The 22833-nt window shown below is 36.1% G+C and overlaps 2 protein-coding genes and 1 long non-coding RNA gene across 5 annotated transcripts; all 3 read right to left on the bottom strand.

The window, feature by feature from the left end:
• Positions 1-500: 500 nt before the first annotated feature.
• Positions 501-5029, bottom strand: LOC113082461 (uncharacterized). 2 transcript variants are annotated; one of them, XR_003282681.1, is made up of 3 exons: positions 3560-5029; positions 2822-2940; positions 501-1347 (listed from the first exon to the last, which is right to left on the bottom strand). It is a non-coding gene; the product is annotated as an uncharacterized LOC113082461 (long non-coding RNA). The 2 variants fall into 2 exon arrangements; XR_003282680.1 differs by having other exon boundaries at positions 2822-5026.
• Positions 5030-8810: 3781 nt separating this feature from the next.
• LOC113082459 (non-histone chromosomal protein HMG-17-like) lies at positions 8811-11754 on the bottom strand. 2 transcript variants are annotated; one of them, XM_026254095.1, is made up of 6 exons: positions 11545-11754; positions 10395-10430; positions 9963-9992; positions 9822-9872; positions 9653-9715; positions 8811-9502 (listed from the first exon to the last, which is right to left on the bottom strand). In XM_026254095.1, the coding sequence occupies exons 1-6, from the start codon at positions 11557-11559 to the stop codon at positions 9467-9469; spliced, it is 231 nt and encodes a 76-aa protein (XP_026109880.1). In that variant the 5' UTR covers positions 11560-11754; the 3' UTR covers positions 8811-9466. The 2 variants fall into 2 exon arrangements, with proteins under 2 accessions (XP_026109880.1, XP_026109878.1); XM_026254093.1 differs by lacking the exon at positions 11545-11754 and having other exon boundaries at positions 9641-9715.
• Positions 11755-12995: 1241 nt separating this feature from the next.
• LOC113082464 (dehydrodolichyl diphosphate synthase complex subunit DHDDS) lies at positions 12996-19330 on the bottom strand. The gene is made up of 9 exons (XM_026254102.1): positions 19165-19330; positions 18449-18522; positions 18259-18375; positions 17664-17806; positions 17457-17573; positions 15506-15607; positions 15296-15410; positions 14256-14363; positions 12996-13375 (listed from the first exon to the last, which is right to left on the bottom strand). Exons 1-9 carry the CDS (start codon positions 19313-19315, stop codon positions 13133-13135), a joined length of 1170 nt encoding a protein of 389 aa, XP_026109887.1. The 5' UTR covers positions 19316-19330; the 3' UTR covers positions 12996-13132.
• Positions 19331-22833: the final 3503 nt, after the last annotated feature.

Here is a 22833-nt window from a genome sequence, read left to right as displayed (position 1 = left end):
GAAGACACTCTCCAGGTCAAAATGACCAGAACACAACACGAGGGCAAGTTTAACTTATTTAGCAATGTTCTCTTAAAAATAAATAAAAGACATTTCTTTTTGAGAATGCAATGTCATATAAATGGTGCTCAAACACAGTTTAAATCACAATGACATTAAATAAAGCTTGATGACTTCTTATACTTGTATGTGAATGTTTCAGGCCTAAATTGCTTATTTCAGAGGAGTGACAGAGCAGACACACCTCAGATGTTTAACTGATGTCTATTAAATGTGGTAGGTGGGTCAGACATAAAGCCAGCTGCAGAAGGCTGGTAGACAAATATTGCGTGCATCAGAGGAAGCCGTTGCCTGAGGCTGTGCCCACTTCCTGTTCAACAGCACACTTAAAACCTGTCATATGGTTTGTGTAAAACTTGACTCAGCGGGAATTACAATTCATCAACAGCGATGAGTCAGACGAACTTCACAAGGTTCTTCTAAATCTTCTTGAAACATGATCTTGTTCAAAATATTCACAGCTTTATTTGATCTTGGGGTCTTAAAAATATAACATACAGTACACATACAGCATCAAATCACATTATTATAAAAAAGCCTTAGAAACAACATTACGGATTGGTTGCACTAAAACAAACTGCTTCAAACTCATGCGATTGCACACAAAGTCGGCATTAACATATAAAAGAGTTGAGAAATTCATCAGGACAAACGAGAAGATATTTACTTAAGTTAGAATCAAAATATCAAGTTTTGTTTGTGTAGTAAATTTCCTAAAGTGTATAGTGTATAGCAGCACCTTCACTAGAAGTCCCTCAAGGCTTTGGATGTTCTTCAACAGCATCTTCTTTTGGGAAAAATGGATTTGTGCATTGGACCTGCTTTCAATAGTTGCTTGGTACATCTCGTATACAGAGGTCCTTCACCTTAAAACACATTATGACTCAGAGTTGAGCTCCTGGTTTGCTCATGCATTGGTGGAGCTTGAGTTTTCTGCCTAAAGCAACCTATTGACTGACTCTCTGATGCATGCATCAAGTCAACCCTTCCAGATCCCATTGAGAGCTAGACTAAAGCAACCCCTAAGCAGATGTCCTGCGGTGTGTGGTCCCTGGAGGTTAGAGAAAGGTACTGTGACAGAGTCTGAACATCTTCAGTTAGGCTTCGTCTCCTCCGGATGATGTCAATCCAAGCACATCTTCACGGGGCGGGTTCGTGGTGAACCTTCTCCATCATCTGTTTGGCACTGTAGTAGGACAGGCTGAGGCCCATGATGGCCAGCATCATGGCGATCTGGTTGACCAAGCGGTCGTGAGTTGGGGCCTGAACCTCACCTGCTACCTGCCTCTGCAAGAAAAGATGATGGTTAACAAGACAAACCTCTTGAAATTATGTACAATCATCAGACTTCCTCATGAAGACCAATGTTCTGCTCATTTGTGTGTATTTAATTAAATAGTATGGCCAATAAAGTCATGTTCAGACAGCTGGAGGAGAACTGTTTGAAATCAAAAGCGCGCAACAGATAAAAGAGAGTCAATGCCAATATGATAAATAAGAAATCTGAACAATATCATGACAGCATTTTTTAAATGATCTCGAGAAGGTGACATTAAGACGATTTAACAAATCACCCTGCAATTAAAGCAAGCAGGTTTAGACGGGTCTAAGAATAGTAAAATGCTTAAGATTAAAAAAAGATTAAAGTATGCAATCATTAGGCAGGGCTTACGAGTAAGAATGCACCATGTTTGTTTTTGAAACGGTTTAAAGAAATGAATTAATTTTTATGCAGTGCAAACTTAAAGATCCAGATTTCTGTGAATATCATTGTTGAATTGGAAAGTAAGCAAAGGTTATTTAACTGCAGGAATGATTTGCAATGTTCTTGGGTGTGATTTAATAAAAGATATAAGGTATACAACAATGAATGAAGATACTTGATGGAAAAAGCAGCTATATAGGGATTAAAGGTGCCGTATTTTGAACAGGTGTGATGCTATGAAAAATTATTATTTTAATACACTGAAAATAACGGACTTCACTCAAAAACTACAAGTAAATTGCACAATTACAAAGAAATGGCAAGTAATACAATTAATTAAATGAGAAATCTTGAGGACTGAAAAACAATTTTCTTGTAAAACATACTTTACATGATTGCTTCATTTACCCCAATATTTGCCATTTCCTATTCAGGATGGACGACTGATAATGTTTTATATGTCAAAGCAGATAAATCAAGACACTTGTTTACTACCGATCCCCCCTGCGGCTTTCATGCTATTTTTATATTCCAAGTCATGAGAATTACATCCAGCTCATGAGGGATGAATCTAAACCCATGTGTAAACAGCCTTCATTCAGCGCTTTACGGTCATTGTTCGTATAATCAGAGTTCAGTCGCTTTAGCCAGGAGGAATGCAGTGGGCACCAGTCTGATCTACACGTCCACAACTAACATTAAAAGCCATTATGTAGGCGTCATATATGCATGCATTTTAAAGGAGTTATATCATACTTTATTTTGATGCCATTTATGGTGAATGCCGGATGGGTGTAGTTCAATGTCGAATAGTTCATGTTGGGTCTCTGATGTCAGAACAATCGTTGAAACTTGATTAAATAAATGCCGTTTTTCACTCGGAAGGAAGTGGAGTTTTGAAAGCTACAATATGATGTCATAATACAATAAAACACTTTTATCTCAAAAGATTGAAGGAAATTTGGTTCCTCCGATTTGACCGATTTAAATAAGCAATCTAAAAAAAGCCATTCTTCAAAGACTGAACCAAGTTAAAAGATTTGATCAAATGCACACCTGCAGGAGACGGAAGTATCCAGGTGTCAGTCTGCCGAGTCTGATGATCATCACTGCGGTATTTGTGCACAACACAGCTTAAAAATAATCCTGAAGGTTGTGTAACGCCAAGAGTGAACCTGTAGAACAGAGAGCACGAGTCATTTAAACACCCATCCAGAATGCATTGGGAACATAATCAGTGCACCAACGAATGACTTACTGTCATTCTGACTTTAAATTGTGCATTAGATGAATGACAAAACTTTCAAACCTTGAAAATCACCTTTGCATGCTTCAAACAGCAAGGGTTAAAAGCAAACACTAGAAGAGTTTGTTTTTCCATGAACCAAATATGGCTGATGCAAGAGAAAGGGAACGGTTCTAGCCCTAGGCACAATCCTAAACAAATGTAAGTCCATCTCACTTTGCTTTCAGGGAACCACGACCGTGTGACAGTACTCTGTTGTCTGAAAATACATACTGTGCTAGTTTAAACTGGACCTACTCTGCCCCAAATAAGAAACATCAGTGAAACCATCCAAAGCCTGCATTACTCAGAACAGATCCACAAAACAATGAGCCCAACTCATCAGCCCCCCGAACGATTCACACAGTGTTTTAGACTAATAACTTTAAATGTTCTGCTCTAAAAGCATGATAAGTAGATAAAGAGAACTAAAACTACACTAACCACTTGAAAACTGGTAAGGAGTGAGAAGGCAATGGTAGACACATGTTTGGGATGCATCTACCAACCTTGCTGAAATTGCACGTTTGTTCAGGAAAAGGAAAAGTGACTCCGTTAAAGTTGCTCCAGGGCAAAGTCCAAACACAACTGGAATGGAAAAACCAGCAGGACCTTCAAAGTTTATCAACATGGAGAAAATACAGCATTTCTAGCAGCCAAAGTTGGTCTTTAAATGCAGGGGACTGACTGCCAGCCAGACTGTGAACAGCGAATGAAGAAGCAGCTTGAAGAGGAAGTTTTCTCTGGAGCTCCGCCCTTTTATACGGATTGTCTTGCTCTCTCTCTCTATCTCTCTCGATGCACAGCTGTCAGAATGCATCATGTGCTCTTTGGCTTTCACAAGAACACACCCACCTGGCCAACCACCACGATATTATGGTTTTGAAACCCTATGAACTTGTCAGATTTTTTATATTTTCTTACTTCTTTGACCACAAAAATCTGGATAAACAAGAATGGTGTTAAATCAGCGTGCATGTGGAGATTAAAAAAAAGGGGGGAGCATACAATTACCATTTTATAAGATCGTACAGTCCAAATCAGATGCAACATATTGTCAACTTCGTACTCCATTGTCCTGCCTCCAAATGAGGATGGAGTGACCGCATTCATCCACCGTTATACTTCTACATCTCAGACCAAACGGCTGTGCGCAGTGTTTTCGTTATGTAAGTCTATTCCACTTCACTGTTCTGAATTACCAAATGCACCATTGCAGATTTTTCCAAAGTATGATGTAACAAAAGATCATCTCATTGCATAGGGATGGCCGTAATTCCTCAGTCTTCAGTAAACATCCACTTGCGTTAATTTGAAACATGCAAGAGCCAATAAAACAGAGTTATGGAAACGTAATGCATGTAAAACCTGAGCGTCCTTTGTTTCTCATGATTAAAAATAAGTATGAAAATATGCACTACTGTGATTTCAGTGAAAGTAGGAAATACCACAGCCTCTGTAGGGGGCCTTCAAATATTCATAATTTGGGACCTTGCGGTTACAAAGGTTGAGAGAGAGAGAGAGAGAGAGAGAGAGAGAGAGAGAGTTTCAGTAAGGTTCTTTTTTTGGAAGGGGGTGGCATGGTGTGATTAAGGGAAATATTTATTCTCTTTAGTGAGGAAAAATTTGTTTTCTTATGGCTTCTGGTTTATTTATTTATTTTTAATAAGTGATAAGATTGAAAATGGTAAAAAGCATTGCAGAACATTAAAAGTCTCACTCATTCAAAACAAAAATCAGAATGGGATTAATCTGACAGACATAAAATCTAGATCATAAAGACTGTTTTAACAGCCACAGGGAACATCAATTACTTCGTCACTTCATGGTCGATTAGCCTCAAAACAATCAAACTTTCAGAGTCATCCTTCACATTTTCCCTAGTTGATTTTTTACGTGATTTTAAATCTGAATTTTAAGGGCTCAACTAAAATGATCTGAATCTCTGAGGCCGGTCTCGTTGACACTTGCCATAAAAATTTAGCCATACCTACAAAAAAAAAAAAAAAAAGCAGAAAAACAAAAAAAACAAAAACAGTGGAATCTAAAAAATGTGCAGTAAAACAATGCTCTTCCAACTCTTATCTAGAACAAGATCTTTTAACTCTTGATTTTGATTACTGTAAGTACAAGGGTGAATCTCATGAAACCGGTCCAGAACATTCCCAAAACCAAAGAGAAAAATAAGAATTATATTTTAGGGACAATGGGATATTTTCCACTGTGACATTTTCATGAATCATGTGTAATGTGAGAAAAATCACCATTTATACCAGAAACATAATTATATATACACACACATATACATATATATATATATATATATAATCTATCAAGCTCTGTTCTGTGCCATATAAGGAACAAAAAGATAATCCTCCACAAAATAAAATAAATGATTACAGCAGTGATGCATAACTACAAAGCCACATAAATCTCCTGTAAAACCAACTGGATTACTGATTTTGGAAAGCAAATGTAGCACATCCCCCTCTTTCAGTCTTCAACAAACACCCCCCCCCCCCTCCCCATATTCCCCGCCCCCATGTTTAACTCCGCCCCCATGTCTGGGGGCTTCCCTTCTGTTCTCATACACTGGCACCAAAGCAGACTGGAGTATCAGTGATGCTGCACATCACTAGGCTACATCATGGCCCAATAGGGCAGACTCCCAGCCAAAAGCATAACTCCCACTCCTCAAAGCCTAAGCTCCGCCCACATCCTAACCACTCACGTTTGTGGCATGTGCACAGTTTCTATGCTTTCTTTAACAATGCACATCGCAGCAGCGGCTCTCTGTGTCATCAAAACAATCTGCATCATCTAACATACTCATGATTTGGAGCTACATATTAATCAGTTTATCAATCATCCACAGTTTAACATGACCAGTAAATGCACATTTGTATGAAAGCAGAAACACACATGCATATCTTCTATATGCATGATATGAACACACAAGATCATGTGAAGCACATCCTTATTTTAGTTAATATACAAACCTCATCACATTTATCACAGAAAATTAACTTATTTTCCACTTTATAACCATATAGCAACACGTCAAAGTTATACATTAAATTTTTAAAATCAAAAGACCCTCTATCAGACATCATAAGTTGTCGAAAAGAGATGCATTTAAACACGACGTGCAAAGATGTTTGACCATTAGTGATCCGATCATTCAAAACAGACTTCACTGGTGAAGAGTGGGAATATTCAGCCTCCTGCAGCTCTAGAAACATGTAAACAATAGTCACCAACAGCCAACTTTCACACTTCTACATTAATGACAAGAGGGCAGGAAAATAATAATGAATTAAATATGCAGGAGTCATTTCGTCTCGAAGCTGACACTCAATCAATGGAAATGTCCCACATTTATGTGCAATTGACCTGCATGCATTTCAAAAAGTAATAATTGTTCTAATCAGATCAGTGGCTGACGTCATGTAAAGTTTCTGCATGAGAAATGTAACCACTATATCTATAATCACTATATGGTTATGCTCAGACCAACTTTTAGACCCAAAAAATGTTTAACGCAAGGCATCTCTACTTTGTCTATAAACAAAGATCTAATTAAAATTGTGAAAATAAGTATAAAATAACAGGCCTACCATCAAAACTCAATTTCTAGCAATGTTATTATGACGCTTTAGAAAAGTAAACCATCATGCAATATTAGAGTGATCACTTTCTTATTTTCCTGCATTTCAGTTTTTCAAATCTGCATTCAATAAGAGTTTACTTTGTAGACTACTTATTTTCGCAATACCTGAATGAATTGGCACTAACAAGAAGATCCACAGTGATCAACCTGAGGTTTACAACAGTAGTTTAACTAACCTTTTCATATAATTTTAAGAAATTTCAAACTTTCGATTAAAAAAGTAAACAATAACGTGTATAATAAACAGACTTATAAAGTAGTTTTTCCAAATGGTTCAAGTTAAAACAAGTACAAGGACGATCTGACATTTGATTTGACACTTTTTTCTACTTGTGCACTGCATGAATTAATACACTCACCCGCTTTATGGTTGCAATGCATTTGGTTATGTTCACAACCAGTAGCAGCAAATATTAATATCAATAAAAAAGACGTTTTACAGCCAAAATCCCAATTTTCGGTGAAGCAGTTTTGCGGTTTTTGCGCAAACATAACAGTCATGTAACTCATTTAATCTCGTGTTGATCTCTGTGTTTCTTCTTACCTGGTGACACGAGCCGCAGTGAGGTGAGAGTGCCAGAAATCTGAAGGCACACAATGTTCCTCCACGTTATATATGAAGCCCTTCTATAGATTGAAAAGGGGGCGGGGCCTCGGCTGAACACGTTGAAGCCAATGACTGTAAGGTTCAAGCCCATGTGGACGTGCAGACCCCCAGTTGACTGACGATTGTGTTTAGAACACAACCTGCAGGTTTGTTGTGTTTTTTACATTTCAGACGCACTTGGAACATTGTTGACCGGTTCTTATTGATTTCCATTCAATAATTAACCGCTATGTTGGATTGTCAATAACTCGTGCTTTACTCATAGTGTTATCATCTCACTTGGCATTTACGTGCAAACGTGGCTTTATTTTGCAATTGATTTGTTTTTGTCCTTGTTTTATCAGCACACATTCCTCTGACGAAAGATGCTTTCGCCTCAGTGTGTTTAAGGCGTAAAAACTTTCCATGTTTCTCTTTATAGATCTAATGTTGATTTTAGGCCACAAACCAGATTTGACCGATTTGTGTACAATCCCAAACAGCACACGTACATCTGCAAGAGGTCTGTTAAAGATCGCTTCATCTGAAGGCATCTGCTGTGCACAAACATCTGATTCTAAATCATCTTAAAGACATCTCCTAAACATCAGATTGACATCTGATAGGAAACGTCCTATAGACGTATTGCAGATGAGTATTTAACGCTGTAAACATTTCTTAGTCGGTCCATCTAGAAACCAGCTACTATGTTTCAGAACAGTTTAAGATGAGAAATGTATGTTCTGTTCACAAACGTTATTAGGTGTGTTTGCCTCTTACAATATCAAGGATATAAAACCATAAAATCACTGTGATATTCAAGAAATTACAAGAAATACTGTTTTACAAGAAACTACAGAACAGAATTACAATAATAGTAGAATTACTACACTAATAGAATTACAAGAAATACTTGTCTTATGACTTTTAAGGATGATAGCCTACTTAGAAGGGTCGTATCTCTATTTATTAGAAAAATATTAGTCAAATTCTTACCGGCGTTTACAAATACTACTTTCAGGTTAGTTTTGAGTTGCACTACATACAGAATTGAAATTGCACGTTATCACTTGATTATTTATAAACATGTATTTTAATGAGCTCAATGACTCTATAGGCCTTTTAGTTATTTGATCCTACCAACAGGGTAAAAACGGTTGCCTATTTTAGTGAACAAACAGCACCACCTGTCGGACAGTTAATTAATTACAGTTTGAATCGATTTTGCGCAATTTTTACACTGCAGCGACATCTAGCCAGAAACAAATGTAACTACAACCTGTGTGCTTCGTAGCATTTAAAAACTTTTAAACTGGTTTCAAGAAAATAAATACGCATTTTAATTAATTATTGTGACTGTCATTGAATTGCACTTTACTGTAATTTTGCTTTTATTAAAAAGCATATGTGAATTGCTATGATTTATCATTGGATAATGATATTTTAAGTGTGAACTAAGTATTCAATACTTTACATATATATACTACACACACACAAGGAATGATTTATTTTTTTCTGGACAGTTTTATGTATTTTTTTATTCAAAACCATTTAAAACAGCATTTTAAGAGTCATTGAATATCCTTCCACAGTTGCAGAGCATAACTTAATAAACAAGACAAGCTAAGAACACACAGCTCTAAAGAAATTGAAGGTTCACATAGTAAATTTACTCAAGATTGCTGCCTCATTTACTTTTTTTTTCTCTCCTAGTGACAATTTCATTGTAATTTCTTAAAAAAAGAAGGAAAAAAAAAACTAAAAACACAGTATTTGTATGTTTAAATGCTAACAACATGGTGAAAACCCTTTAGGAAAACAGTTTAGAAACTCTCTTAAGCTGCCTTTTGAGAATGTTTGGTGTTTAAAATCCAAAGATAAACCAAGAAAGAAAGAAAGATAAAGCAATAAAACAAACTTTAGGACAAAATTTGTATGTTTCACCAACAGATTTAACTGTTTTGGCAAGATATAGACGGCTTGATTAAAAAATGGGATATGAATGAAATACAGAAGCTCCTGTCAAATCAATCAGTACATAAAAAGCGAGTCAACAAGTCAACTATAAATGTAATTCTTAATATAAAACTTGGTAAAAAATAGTTATTTCAAACTGTACAGTCACCAAGTACATAGAAGGATCAGACACCGGTTATCTTCTCATTTAGCATCGCCAGTGGCGTCAACCTTTTGTGCCTAGAAGAGAGTGATGAAGAAAAGTCAGTTCAACAGCGATTTGGGTGAGCAATTGCCAAACCTTACACGCTCCAGTAATTAGTTGCTGTGCCAGAGCAGTTAAGGGTCTGATATTTATGTATTTATCTCTCTTCTAACCGCTTTTCAGACCTGGTCTGCCTTGGCATCTCCGTTTTCAGCAGGGTTGCTGCCCTTCTTCCCCTTGGCTGGCTTCTGTGTGACCAACAACAATATACAGGTGTGCATAAATAATAACAAACACCAAACCTAGCCGTTTGATGGGCAAGGCATTGTATCGTCAATGGAACATATTAAATACCTTAGGGGCGGCTTTTTTGGGCTTTGGCTCTGCTTTAGGAGGAGCTGGTTTCTGTTAATCAATTCAGAGATTAATTAGACAATGAAAACTTTAGCATTAAAAGTTATTTATTTTATAAAATGATCCAAGAATGAAACTTACAGCAGACAACCTCGCAGAGCGTCTTGTTGGCTGCAAAAAATAACACTGAATCAATACCAATCAAGGATCTAACCAAATAATCAATGGATATGAAATGTATATTATTATATTTCACTGAAGAAAAAAAAAAAAAAAAAATGTGTTAATTGTCTATTAAAGTGAATATGGGTGATGTAAATTCATGTTATGTTAACTAAAAACAACAAAAAAGTTCAAGTCGCTATTTATATAGCACAAGCTGGATACATTTCTGCTAAGAAATTTACAAAAAATGTACATCAATATAATTTAATTAATTTTTACACACATAAATATATTTTGGTTGAGTTTCATAAGACTTTATATAAGCGATAAATATAATACATAAAACAGTAAAACATTAAAAAAAAAATACATATAATATTTTTAAAAAATCTACATAAATGGACAAACCTCCTCCTTGCCTTTGGCGGCCTTCTCACCATCAATCTGTAAGAAACAAAAGGGTTTAGAAATATAAAATCTAAATATATATATATATATATATATATATATATATATATATATATATAACGAAAACATATTCTTCAAAAACTAAAAAAAAAAAAAGAGACAGAAAGACCGTCTTCTGTGACAGTTGCGCGCGTTACGTCATAGACGAGAAGCCGCAGTTGTTTTTCATAACGGATTACTTTATTTCAGCACTGTCTTCCCGCGCATATTCAAATTCAAATCCGGGCTGTCAGTGCGCGCGGGCAAGACCGCTTCCTTTTGTTTGGCTGCATCGCTACGCGCCTTAAAAACGACCGAGGGGCGATCCTCGGCGTACAGTCCCTTTGTTTTCCTCACGAAACCACTGTAACTCGCACAAAAGCACATTTGGACGCCGAAAATAAGATGTGAAAATAACATTTACACGCAGTCCGAGCGCGGATAACCAGTAAAGCACTATTCTTATGAAGACCCAGGTGCTGTAAAGATGGCAGCTTGACGTTTCGAGCACATCAACAATGACAGAAGCAGCTGAAGTGACTCGATATAACATTAGCACAGATTAAAATAAATAAAACACACTTTAGGACCGAAAATATACGCTCGTGAAATTTTATGATTTAACTGTGAGAGAACTTTAAGCACAATCACTCATCGGCAGTGTTAAAATATCAATATCTTATTAAATTTGAAGGTTTATTTTTATAGCAGCAACAGGAGTTCAACAAAGACACTCAAGTTCCCTCCTTTTGCATTATCTAGTGATCAGGCGGGTCTCACAGGATGTTACGGATTTTTTTACGCGAATAATTATCCGAATATTAATGCACATGATGCACAACATTACAGGTTACAGGGTTTTAAAACGCCCGTTTGATTTTATTTTCCGTTTGTTTGTTTTTTTGCTATTGTTTTCGTCAGAGCGCGGTAAGATTGACAGTCCCACTGACAGTGAATATGTAAAATCGACTGTCCGCCATTAAAAAAACAACAACCACACGATCGTAGAAGATAACAACAAAAAATGTAAAACAAATATATACAGGCACGTATGCACAAATACCAAAATTAATGATTTTTCAAAAATAAAAAAATATCACAGTGCACTTACCTTTCTTTTGGGCATCTTGGTTACAGAAAAACGCTGGAAAAATTTCTAAAAACCTGAATAATTGTGTAAATATTATATTCGTGAGCAGCAACGCCCTGCACACCTCACAGCGTATCGCGTAAAATACAATAACGGCTGAATATGTTTTATTAAGTTTTTATATTGGAATTTAAGATAGAAACCGGTTTAAACCAGATTTTGCATATCCCGTGCAGCCATTGGCTGCGAGAGCGATCACGTATCGCTGGGCGTCGCTTATCTCTTAAAGCAACAGTGACCGAATTCCCCGCTCGGGTTTCAGAGCTCAGACGGAAGCTCTGCTCGTGCTGGTAAGAACGGCGCCTCTGCTGGCCAACAATGGAATTACAGCGGGAATTTTATAAAAATAAATAAAGGCTCACTCATTATTTATTTACATAATTATACAGTGTTTATTTATAAACCTTTTTAAGTCGAATTCAACAAGATTCAATTGGACACAATAATCTCATTTATATGGTTTTGTATTTGCAACACTTCAAAGTTAAAAAAAAATTCAAAATTCAACTACCAACAGATCTCTATTACTTTTTAATTCATTTCACATCAAGCTTAAGGCTTGTTTAGTTCTGCTCCCAACTGCAAGAACATGGAAATAACTTTTAAAAGTGATGTTCTTTAAGTTATTTAAGTCTAGTTTTCCAGTGCAATTGTCTTAGGATTCTTAAATCAAAACACACTCGATAATCAAAATTAATTAAGTCTTGTTTTATGAGAAAATTATGAAAATCAAGAGAGTTTATGATCAAAATGAGAACAAATGTCTGCAAACAGAGAAAACTCAACCATTCAAAAATTAAAACAAATTGTCTTTCTTTATAAATAAATTCCCTTACTGTCCTTAGTTCTCAAAACAAGTCTTTCAATTCACTTTGAATCTCAAGTAAATTTATCTTGATTTAAGGATTTGTAGATATTTGTATTATATTTGTAAAAAGACTAAAATACAGACATTTTTTAAAATTTAATGCCATGACTTTCTGCTCGAATTTATATATATATATATATATATATGTGTGTGTGTGTGATCCAACTCACCAATAAAAAATAATAATACAAGTAACAGGTACACAATTTAAGCAGATCCAGGTTTTTAAGGTAATGAAAAACATGCATTCAATCTTTTTACTGCTACTGTAATTTACCTGTAGAACCTAAAATGTAGTCAATTAAAAGTTGTAGTCTGATTTCTTTTTTTGCTCTTTCCTAAAAAACTTCCTTGTCTAAATGCTTTCGGTTTGAGTCGATTTTGCTCACAACAGGCCAGTAATATTTGAGTTGTGAAGTAATCATTCTCTGCTTCAAGAATTTTCAAGAACAAAAAACCTCAAAAGTAAAAGTAAGATCAATCAGGTTTAGCCTGTTTTGTTGTATTTTCTAGTATTTCTTTAAAAAAAAAAAAAACCAGCCCATGGGGTCAATCAAACTGAATTTATTTAAGCTCATTTCTATTTCGATTTCAAGCATACATATCCACTGCCCCATAAAACGGGGTGAAACAACTTCCAGATCTAAAGTATTTACAGATCAGTAAACAAAGAGTTGGAAGCTACGCCACGACAGCCTGGCTGCTTAAATCCCTGAAGACAGTGTCTCTCTTGAGCTGAAGGGCGTTGAGAAAGCAGCGAACCCTCTCCTCTCGGCCGGCGGTGTACTTCAACAGTTCTTTCTGTCGACTCTGAGCATCCAAGGGCTTTCCATTCCCACGATGCTGCAGGAGCTCAGCCACACAGGAGCGATCCGCTTCCATCTGCTGGAGCTCTTGGCCTTCTCTGTGCAGAGCTTGAGCTTTCTGCAACACACAACATGTGCACTCATGGAAAAATGAACGCAACGGTATTTGTGATTGGATTATAATAGTGTTTATGCTTTTGCATCTTTATTAAACGTTAGATAAAGTTCTGAACTTCCTAAAATGATGTTTAAGGAAATCATTTAGGGAAACAATCATAGTAACGCTTACAAAAACTTACTTGTGCATTAAGCAACAACTGTACATGCTGTAAGACAATATCCTGTGCCTTCATGTCACATGAAATGTTCAGACTTCTAGTATAATGCCTTTTTAATTCTTACAATAAGGTTTTTTTTTTTTTTTTATCTAAGCAGCATTTATGACCATGAATAGTCTGAAAAAAAGTAAATAATAATTGCATGGATTATTTTGTATTTGTATGGACAGAAGAACTTCCTAAAAAAAAAAAGTCTGCATATTTGTTGTTAACTTTGCTCTAATGTTAATAAATGCATCTAATGCATTTTATAAATTATTATAATAGTTTTTAACATTGATAAACAGAAATGTTTCTGAAGCATGAAAATCATCACATTAGAATGATTTCTGAAGGATCATGTGACACTGAAGACTGGAGTCATGATGCTGAAAATTCAGCTGTGCATCACAAAAATAAAATACACTTTATAAGATATTCATACAGAAAGCAGTAGTTTTAAATTATAATAATAATGTCACAATATTACTGATTTTACCGTATTTTTAAACAAATAATTGCAGCCCCTAAATGAGTAAAAACATCTGTTTGCAGATTTTAAGCACCGTTTCATGCACAGTTAGAGAATGATACCCAATGTTTCCAGATACCAATGCAGCAGTTACCGTAATAAGCTGTAAATCACCATAAAAACCGGGTAACAATACAGTTATGGCGTACCTGGAGAGATTGATAACTCAGCTGGTACTGTAAAACAGCTTCACACAGATTCCAGAATGAATATTCCGGCCACAGGACCGACTGGAACACTAGACAGGAATAAGAGGTCTGTGGAGAGTAAGACGATGCAGGAATATGAAAAACATCAATCATTTCAAAGCTGCAAGGGAATGTAAATATTAAGAGCAATATGAGCTTAATGCACAATGGACCAAGCAGATAAATGACCACAGGACCAGTGCCTGACTTTCACATGCCTTTAGTGCTGATTTGAAGGGAAATCTCATTTTAAAAGGCAGTGTTGTGAATTATTCAGCTCTTAAAGAAATTAGTTCACACAAAAATGAAAGTTTGCTGAAAAATTTACTCCGCCTCAGGCCTTCCAAGATGTAGCTGAACTTGTTTGTTCATCTGAACAGATTTGGAGAAATGTAGCATTGCATCACTTGCTCTGCAGTGAATGGGTGCCGTCAGAATGAGAGTCCAAACATCTGATAAAAACATAATTCCAACCACTCCAGTCCATAAGTTAACATCTAGAGAAGACAAAAGCTGCTTATTTATAATAAAAAAACAGTCTTGGATCTGTGCAGATTTTCTCTCTTGACCACTTTTTCACTGGAGAAACCAATATTATGGTTTATGGACTCAACAGGAGCAACGTTTTGAAGTTAAAAATGTCTTGATGGATTTATTTCTTACAAACATGCAGCTTTTCACTTCTCCAGATGTTAACTGATGGACTGGAGTGCTGTGGATTATTGTGATGTTTTTATCAGACTCTCATTCTGACGGCACCCATTCACTGCAGAGCAAGTGATGCAACGCTACATTTCTCCAAATCTGACGAAGAAACAAACTCATCCTAATCTTGAATGTCCTGGAGGTAATCTCCATTTTGGGGGAAACATTCACTTTATAATATTCATAGTGAAAGACTCGATGCAAACAAAAATTGTCCCACAGTGAATCAAACTAAGACTGCCATCTAAACTGAAAAATGTATGGAAAGATACTGGGAATAATGGGATCTCCATTACCTGCCACAGTAGGAAATCACTAAGGCGCACTTCTCCAGACGTACGGATGAGCAGATCTGGGTTTGGAGAATTACTGCTATACAGACACTCACCGAGGAGCACCTCAGACACATCACTGACCAATCACACAGAGAAGAACACAATCTGAATATCATACAGGTATTAAAACAGCTGTTATTAGGAATCAGCAAATCATTTGCTTTCTCACACCTGGGTTTTATCAGGCCCTGCTCTACTCCCCAAGCCATTTCCTTCACCGCATTTGCAATTTCATGTCTTGAGGTATAAGCAAAGCACACGTTCAGAAAACACCTGCAACACAAGAGAAGAGCAACTGCATCAGATAGAGACCATGCCTTAAAACCGAAAATCAAAAAACTGCAGGCATTATTTTTTTCTTTTGAAACAAACTGATAATAATGCATTAATGCATGACCAAAGATTACAGTGAGGACATATAGAATGTCACAAGATTTCTATTTTAAATAAATGCCGTTCTTGTGAACTTTCACAGCACAACTGTTTTTCAACATTGATAATAATATGATTTATTCCTTGAGCAGCATATTAGAATGATTTCTGAAGGATCATGTGACACTGAGTGCGTTTACATGCACATTATTAAGCTGATTATTCTTAATAAGCTGACAACGCATGTGGTCACATTTCTTTTATCGGAGTAAGGTCATAAACAGCTTAAGCATAAACCAGTCAACACTAAGTTTTTTTTTCCTATTACCCTGATTTCGTTAGGGTAAAGTTATTAGGATTTCTTAGATCACAAACACAGACTCTTTCATGACCCAGAAAATGATAAAAATGTGCTGTCATCTCGTGCTGTAGAAGTGGTTCACCTCGAGGTGCATGAGAGGATAATATATGAGCACTAAGTCTCCCGCTGATATGGTGCAAGCTTTATTTAACATCACAACGAATGGAATACTACGAGTCAGATACAGAAATGATTGTTTTGACATCACTATAGGGAAATAACCTGATTTATTCATAAAGTCAAGTACACACGGTTTGTCAGGTTACTGAAGTGCATGTAAACTGGGAAATCTGTTTATTTTAATAAGCTGATATTTGTGAGTTATGTAAATGTGCTTACTGAAGACTAGAGTAATGATGCTGAAAATTCAGCTTTGCACCTTAGGAAAAAATTTCATTTAAAAAAATATATAAAAAATATGAAATTGCAATAATATTTCACATTTTTACTGGTTTTACTGTATTTATCAAATAAATGCAGCCTAGGTGAGCAGAAGAGATTTTTTTTTTTTTTTTTTAAAGCCCCAAAATGTTACAAACTTTTGAACAGTGTTGTATATTATAGAGTGCAAAGTGTACTTGTTTATTGAGTAGGGCTAGGCAATATTGCAAAAAAAGGTCTATATTTTGATGAAAATCTACAGTGGCATGTGAAAGTTTGGGAACCCCTTGCAACAAGATGAATTAAGATCAAAGTAAATTGTACTTAATTTGTGTTCCAGGAAACATACAAGTATCTTCTGTTGCTTACGAAGGGCAGAACTAAATGAAAAAATATATATATTTCAACAAAATAAGAAAAATTTTGACATCTTCATCCTGTACAAAAGTTTTCAACCCCCTTGCTCTGAATGCATCTTGTTTCCTTCTGGAGCATCAGTGAACGTTTGAATCTTTTTAAATAGTTGTGTTTGAGTCTTTCAATTGTCCTCAGTCTGAAAAGATGGATCTCAAAATCATACAGTCACTGCTGGAAAGGGTTCAAATATGCAAAGAAGCTGGAAAACTGAAGAATCTGCAGGACCTTAAAGATTTTTCTGAAGAACACTGCTCAGTTTAACTGTTCAGAACAAACAAGGAACTCATGCACAACCATCACAAAACAGAAAGACAGGCGAGGATCATCAGGTAACAGAACACAGTACTAAAAACCATGGAATGAATGGGGTCATTTTAATAATTTCAGCAATGTTTTTGTCTTGTGGACTAAATGTTAATATCTTTTATGTACAATATCTTACTCAGGACAGTGCTAAATAAAAAATAACATTTAGCATTTAGTAAAATGATTCACATTTTCACAGATTCTGCAAGGGGTTCCCAAACTTTTGCATGCCAGTGTACAGAACAGAAGGTCAAACCTAATAAAACAGCATGATGCAGTGCTTACTTGTTGTGTGCTTTAGTTGCCACCACAGCTTTGGCAATGAGCTGCTGCAGATCTGCAGGCAGAAGAGTCAGATCTCCCAGCACACGGATACACACACCATGCTTCTCCAGATTCTCCCTAGAAATTAGGACAAATTCACATGTAGACCGCATAGAGTTTAGTTCAGCCAACAGACAGACCAATGGATCTTGTGAAGGAGTGACTTACTGCTCTGTCAGCAGCCGGCTGAACTTCTGTCTGGCCAGCTCCATCAGACCATCCACCTCTTCTTTGGAGCGCTTGAAGTTCTCAATGCTGAATGCATACACCGTCACCTCATGAATGCCCAGGTGTAGACACCAGCGCAGCGTCTGAGTCAGTTCAAACAGTGTGTATAAAGAGATTGAGCGTGCATATACACTGTTCAAAAGATTGGGGTCAGTTCGATTTTTTTTGAGGGGGGGGGTTATTCAGCATGCATGCAATAAATTGATCAAAAGTGACAGTAAAGACATTTATAATGCTATGAAAGGTTTCTATTTTTTCTTTTTTTTATGATATTCTTTTGAACGTTCTATTCAACAAAGTATCCTGAAAAATTAAATGCATCACAGATTCCACAAAAATATTGGGCAGCACAACTGTTTTCAACATGTTTCTTTAGCTGCAAATCAGCATATTATTCTGATTTCTGAAGATCATGTGACACTGAAAACTGGTTTAAAAGGAAACGATTGATAATTATGTCAATCGATCGGTCATTCAAATTGGGCAAATATTGTTAAATGAATCCACATCGGTCTGTCATTATCAGCACACTCACCTCTGCCAGTTTCTCAAAGCCCTGCGAGTGACCCTCCTGTCTCTGCACATGTGCTTTTTGGGCGAAACGCCGGTTACCGTCCATGATGAAGGCCACGTGTTTGGGCATTGGTCCTGCCTGAGACACAAAGAGAGTTTAATAAAGTAATGATTTCAGTTCAGTTCACTTTAAAGCTCCTCAATAAAAGCACCTTTAGGATGTTGCCAGTGAGTCTTTCTATAAAGGATGGTTTCTGCTCTCGAATCCATGACATGATGGTGCTTTCTGTGAAAAAATAAGAAGAGTTACGGCTACAAGCATTTGAGTTATAAACCGGCACATTTCTTATATTCAAAACTTTTATGCATTGCTATTTTACTTCTGCAGAAATCTTGAACTATATATGGTAAGTAGCTAATTTATGAAGTATATACGGTAATAAAAATTTATAATATAATTTATTACAATTCAATAAAAGCAGAAGCGCTGGATTTAGATGAACACTTTCTATGTACTTTACATATTTACTCATAATTTAAGAATATAAATATAATGTCACTATAACATTATGACACTATTGTCCTCATGAGATTAATAACGTGTTAATAAATCATGATGTCTGTTTCAGTATCTCTTGACAGCTAGAAAATATATATGTATATATTTTTTTTTTCAATTAAACAATGTCAACCTGAAAACACTGACAACTTTAACTACACCAGTCAATAAACACATTAAATTCATGAAACATATATAATACCAGTTCGTGCTTGGAAGGCACCGAGAGCGCGCGTTCTATCCTAAATATCACGTCATTGCGATATTAAAATAGAACCTCGCTGTAATCTCATTCATTAAAAGAAGGATTTCATTCAAACAAATCGAAATCAGCTTGATTCTTTAAGAAATAATAAAGCTCCAACTCACCGTCTGTCTGAAGGATGACGTCTTCTTCCTCTGACAGGAAATGACGACACAGAAACGCGACAGCAAACGCCAAAATAATCAAATAATCTCCCACTATTCGACTAATACAAAACCTCCCAGCATTTTTAAAACTTTTTAAACTAAGTAACATGAATAAAAATGTTTCCACATTTCTGTTGTGTTATTTTCAGATTTTTAGTTTTTATTAAATGCTAAAAACTGAGGGGCTTGTAAAATCTATCTATCCATCTATCTATCTGTCTGTCTGTCTTTCTGTCTATTGATATATCTATCTAGATTTTTTTTTATCAAAGCATTTACTTAACATTCAAATAAATGAATACATATCATAGGCCTTAATATTTTACTCATCTATATTTTATTCTAAATATAAACATTTTTTAACTACACAGAATAAACAGAAATTCAACTGATTTCAGCTACTGATGAACACATAGATTTTTTTTATTTGCATTATCATTCAGTGGGTTATTTTACCATGTATTGCTGTGTCTTTATAAGGCTTTTGTCTTTCAAAAATGGACACATACACACTATTTCTTATTTGCATGTAATGCATCCCCAAAATTTCACCCAACCTGAAGTACTCCTGCGATTTTAAAATAAATATTTTAATAATTAAATCACATTTGAATGTACACAGTTCTCTGAGGTTGGTTAATGGACACCTGGCATGCAAGCAGGGGTGGATCTAGAAAAATATTGATGGGGTGGTGAGAAGGTAGCAGGAATTTTTGAGGTGGCAACATATGGCAGACGTATATATACTGAATGAAAGTGAAAGTGAAGAGACATTCAGCCAAGTATGGTGACCCATACTCAGAATTTGTGCTCCATCCGAAATGCACACACACAGAGCAGTGAACACACACACACACACACACACACACACACACACACACAATCTTTGAGCACACACCCGGAGCAGTGGGCAGCCATTTATGCTGCGGCGCCCGGGGAGCAGTTGGGGGTCCGATGCCTTGCTCAAGGGCACGTGGTATTGAAGGTGGAGAGAGAACTGTACATGCACTCCCCCTACCCACAATTCCGTCCGGCCCGAGACTAGAACCCACAACCCTTCGATTGGGAGTCCAACCCTCTAACTATTAGGCCACGACTTCCCTGTGATAACTGCACACTACAAAAGGACACAGGCTATCATTTACAAACTTAATCTCATGCAATCAATGTCTTGCATTTGAAACAGTTCATAAAAGGAATAAGTGACCATACCCCATAAGCACCACACACTCACTAATACATACAGTATGCATCAACATGTAATTGTAAACATGTAAAGAGCATTATAAAAGGTTCAGTGTTATCAATATGTCAATTTATTATAAGAAACACAAGATTTTAACATCCAATTACATTTCCAGCTGGGGAGACTCAACTGATTTTCTACTGTTTAGTGTTAATCACCATCTAACTCAACCAGTCAAGAGCTAGATTTACCCTAAGATGTTATAGGAATATGGTCCCTGAAGCATAGATTTTATTAGCTGACAATAATAAATAAATAAATAAATATTATAGGCACAAATACAAATGTAGAATATTCATATGTGTGATATTCCTTTAAAATATTTTTTTAGTATATCTTTTAAGTATATTTTACTTGATGTCTGTTTTTTTTTTTTTTCCTTTTAGTTTTCTTTTCTCTTCGCTGGATTGGATTCATCCATCAATTATTCAGCCGCAAACATGAGGTACGAGTGGTGGCGAGCGCGGATGGGAGAATGGAGGAAGTTTTTTTTTTTTTTTTTTTTTTGAGCAACTGAGATGGTGCCCCCTCTGGGAGTTGGTGCCCTAGGCAGATTGAGTCAGTTCGGGAGTTCGGAGCGGGATCGCGAATCATTTGAGTCAGTTATGGGGATCGAGAATCATTTGAGTCAGTTTGGGAGTTCGGAGCGGGATCGCGAATCATTTGAGTCAGTTCGGGAGTTCAAAGCGGGTTCGCGAATCATTTGCGTCAGTTTTGGGGATCGCAAATCATTCGAATCCGTTCGGGAGTTCAAAGCGGGTTCGCGAATCATTTGCGTCAGTTTTGGGGATCGCAAATCATTCGAATCCGTTCGGGAGTTCAAAACGGGTTCGCGAATCATTTGAGTCAGTTTGGGGATCACGAATCATTTGAGTCAGTTCGGGAGTTCAAAGCGGGTTCGCGAATCATTTGAGTCAGTTTGGGGATCGCAAATAATTTGAATCAGTTCGGGAGTTCGGAGCGGGATCACGAATCACGAAAGATTCGCGCTCGTAAATTTTCAAATTGGCCATAACCTTTAATTCGTTGCTGCCAACTGGGGTGGCAAGGCTTTCTTTTAGGGTGCATTTGCCACCCTATGCCACCCTGTAGATCCTCCCCTGCATGCAAGTAAACAAATAACAGTATTTCATTTTGTTAGTAAGTGTTTTGATTGATGCAATTTTTAAATTATTTATTTTTAATATTTTATGATAAAATGAATTATTAGCTTTTCATTGAATTCACAAACCCCACTGCAGTTCCTTTACAAACCCCAATTTGGGAAACCTTGATTTAATGTAATTTAATGTATAATGGATCTTGTGTTGTTAATTACAATGAATGGAATATTTTCTTACTTTTTATATGTGTCCTTGGAGCACAATCAGTCTAGGTCTCTGAGATATATTTGTAGCAATAGCCAAAAATACATACAATGTGGGTCAAAATTTTTTTCTTTAATGCCAAAAATAATTAGGATATTAAGTAAAGATCATGTTCCAAGAAGATATTTTGTAAACTTCCTACTGTAAATATATATAAACTAAATGTTTAATTAGTAATATGCATTGCTAAGAATTCATTTTAACAACTTTAAAGATGATTTTCTCAATATTCAACTCACAGATTTCAGATTTTCAAATAGTTGTATCTCTGCCAAATATTGTCAGATCCTAACAAACCATATGGAAAGATTATTTATTCATCTTATTTATTCAGATGATGTATAAATCTCACTTTTGAAAAATAGATTTTTTTTTGGTCCAGGGTCACGTATTTTCTATCAAACTTGTAAAAGACTATCCTATTTAAATAAGTTAGTGAAAAGTGAGTGAAGTGACATTCAGCCAAGTATGGTGACCCATACTCGGAATTTGTGCTCTGCATTTAACCCATCCGAAATGCACACACACAGAGCAGTGAACACAAACACACACACTGTGAGCACACACCCGGAGCAGTGGGCAGCCATTTATGCTGCGGCGCCCGGGGAGCAGTTGGGGGTTCGATGCCTTGCTCAAGGGCACCTATATGGAGTTAGAAATGTGTCTTTATTACATGCGAGAAAATAAAAGATCTGAGAGAAAAAAAAAAGTTTGAGAGAAAAAGTTATCACACTGATAGCAAAAAAACATTTCATGAGAGAAAAAAGAATATTTGAGAGAAAAAGTTTTCATGCCAATAGCAAAAAATAATAATATTTGAGACTAAAAAAAGTTTTGAGAGAAAGTATTTTCTCATAGAACATAAAAAAATATACATTTGAAATTTTAAAAATTATTTCTGAGAAAAAAAATCTCTCTCAAAAAACTCTCAAATATATATTTTTTGCTATCAGTGTGAAAATATTTTCTCAAAAAAAAAAGTGTTTCACTCGAAACGCTTTTCTTTGCTCTTGA

The sequence above is a fragment of the Carassius auratus genome, unplaced genomic scaffold (assembly GCF_003368295.1).
Source record: "Carassius auratus strain Wakin unplaced genomic scaffold, ASM336829v1 scaf_tig00036171, whole genome shotgun sequence".
NCBI classification, from domain to species: Eukaryota; Metazoa; Chordata; class Actinopteri; order Cypriniformes; family Cyprinidae; genus Carassius; species Carassius auratus.
This window is presented reverse-complemented; position numbering and strand designations above follow the sequence as displayed.

What these genes read in the sequence shown, in the direction of transcription:
- LOC113082459 (XM_026254093.1), bottom strand. Translation starts at nt 10,426, where the DNA reads ATGGTGAGAAGGCCGCCAAAGGCAAGGAGGAG. An exon ending in CCGCCAAAGGCAAGGAGGAG is followed by an intron (nt 9,993 to 10,394) that starts GTTTGTCCATTT and finishes TATTTTTTGCAG; the next exon opens with CCAACAAGACGCTCTGCGAG. An exon ending in CCAAAAAAGCCGCCCCTAAG is followed by an intron (nt 9,716 to 9,821) that starts GTATTTAATATG and finishes TTGGTCACACAG; the next exon opens with AAGCCAGCCAAGGGGAAGAA.
- LOC113082464 (XM_026254102.1), bottom strand. Translation starts at nt 19,315, where the DNA reads ATGTTACTTAGTTTAAAAAGTTTTAAAAATGCTGGGAGGTTTTGTATT. An exon ending in GCTTTGAGAAACTGGCAGAG is followed by an intron (nt 17,807 to 18,258) that starts GTGAGTGTGCTG and finishes GAACTGACTCAG; the next exon opens with ACGCTGCGCTGGTGTCTACA. An exon ending in AGCCGGCTGCTGACAGAGCA is followed by an intron (nt 17,574 to 17,663) that starts GTAAGTCACTCC and finishes CCTAATTTCTAG; the next exon opens with GGAGAATCTGGAGAAGCATG.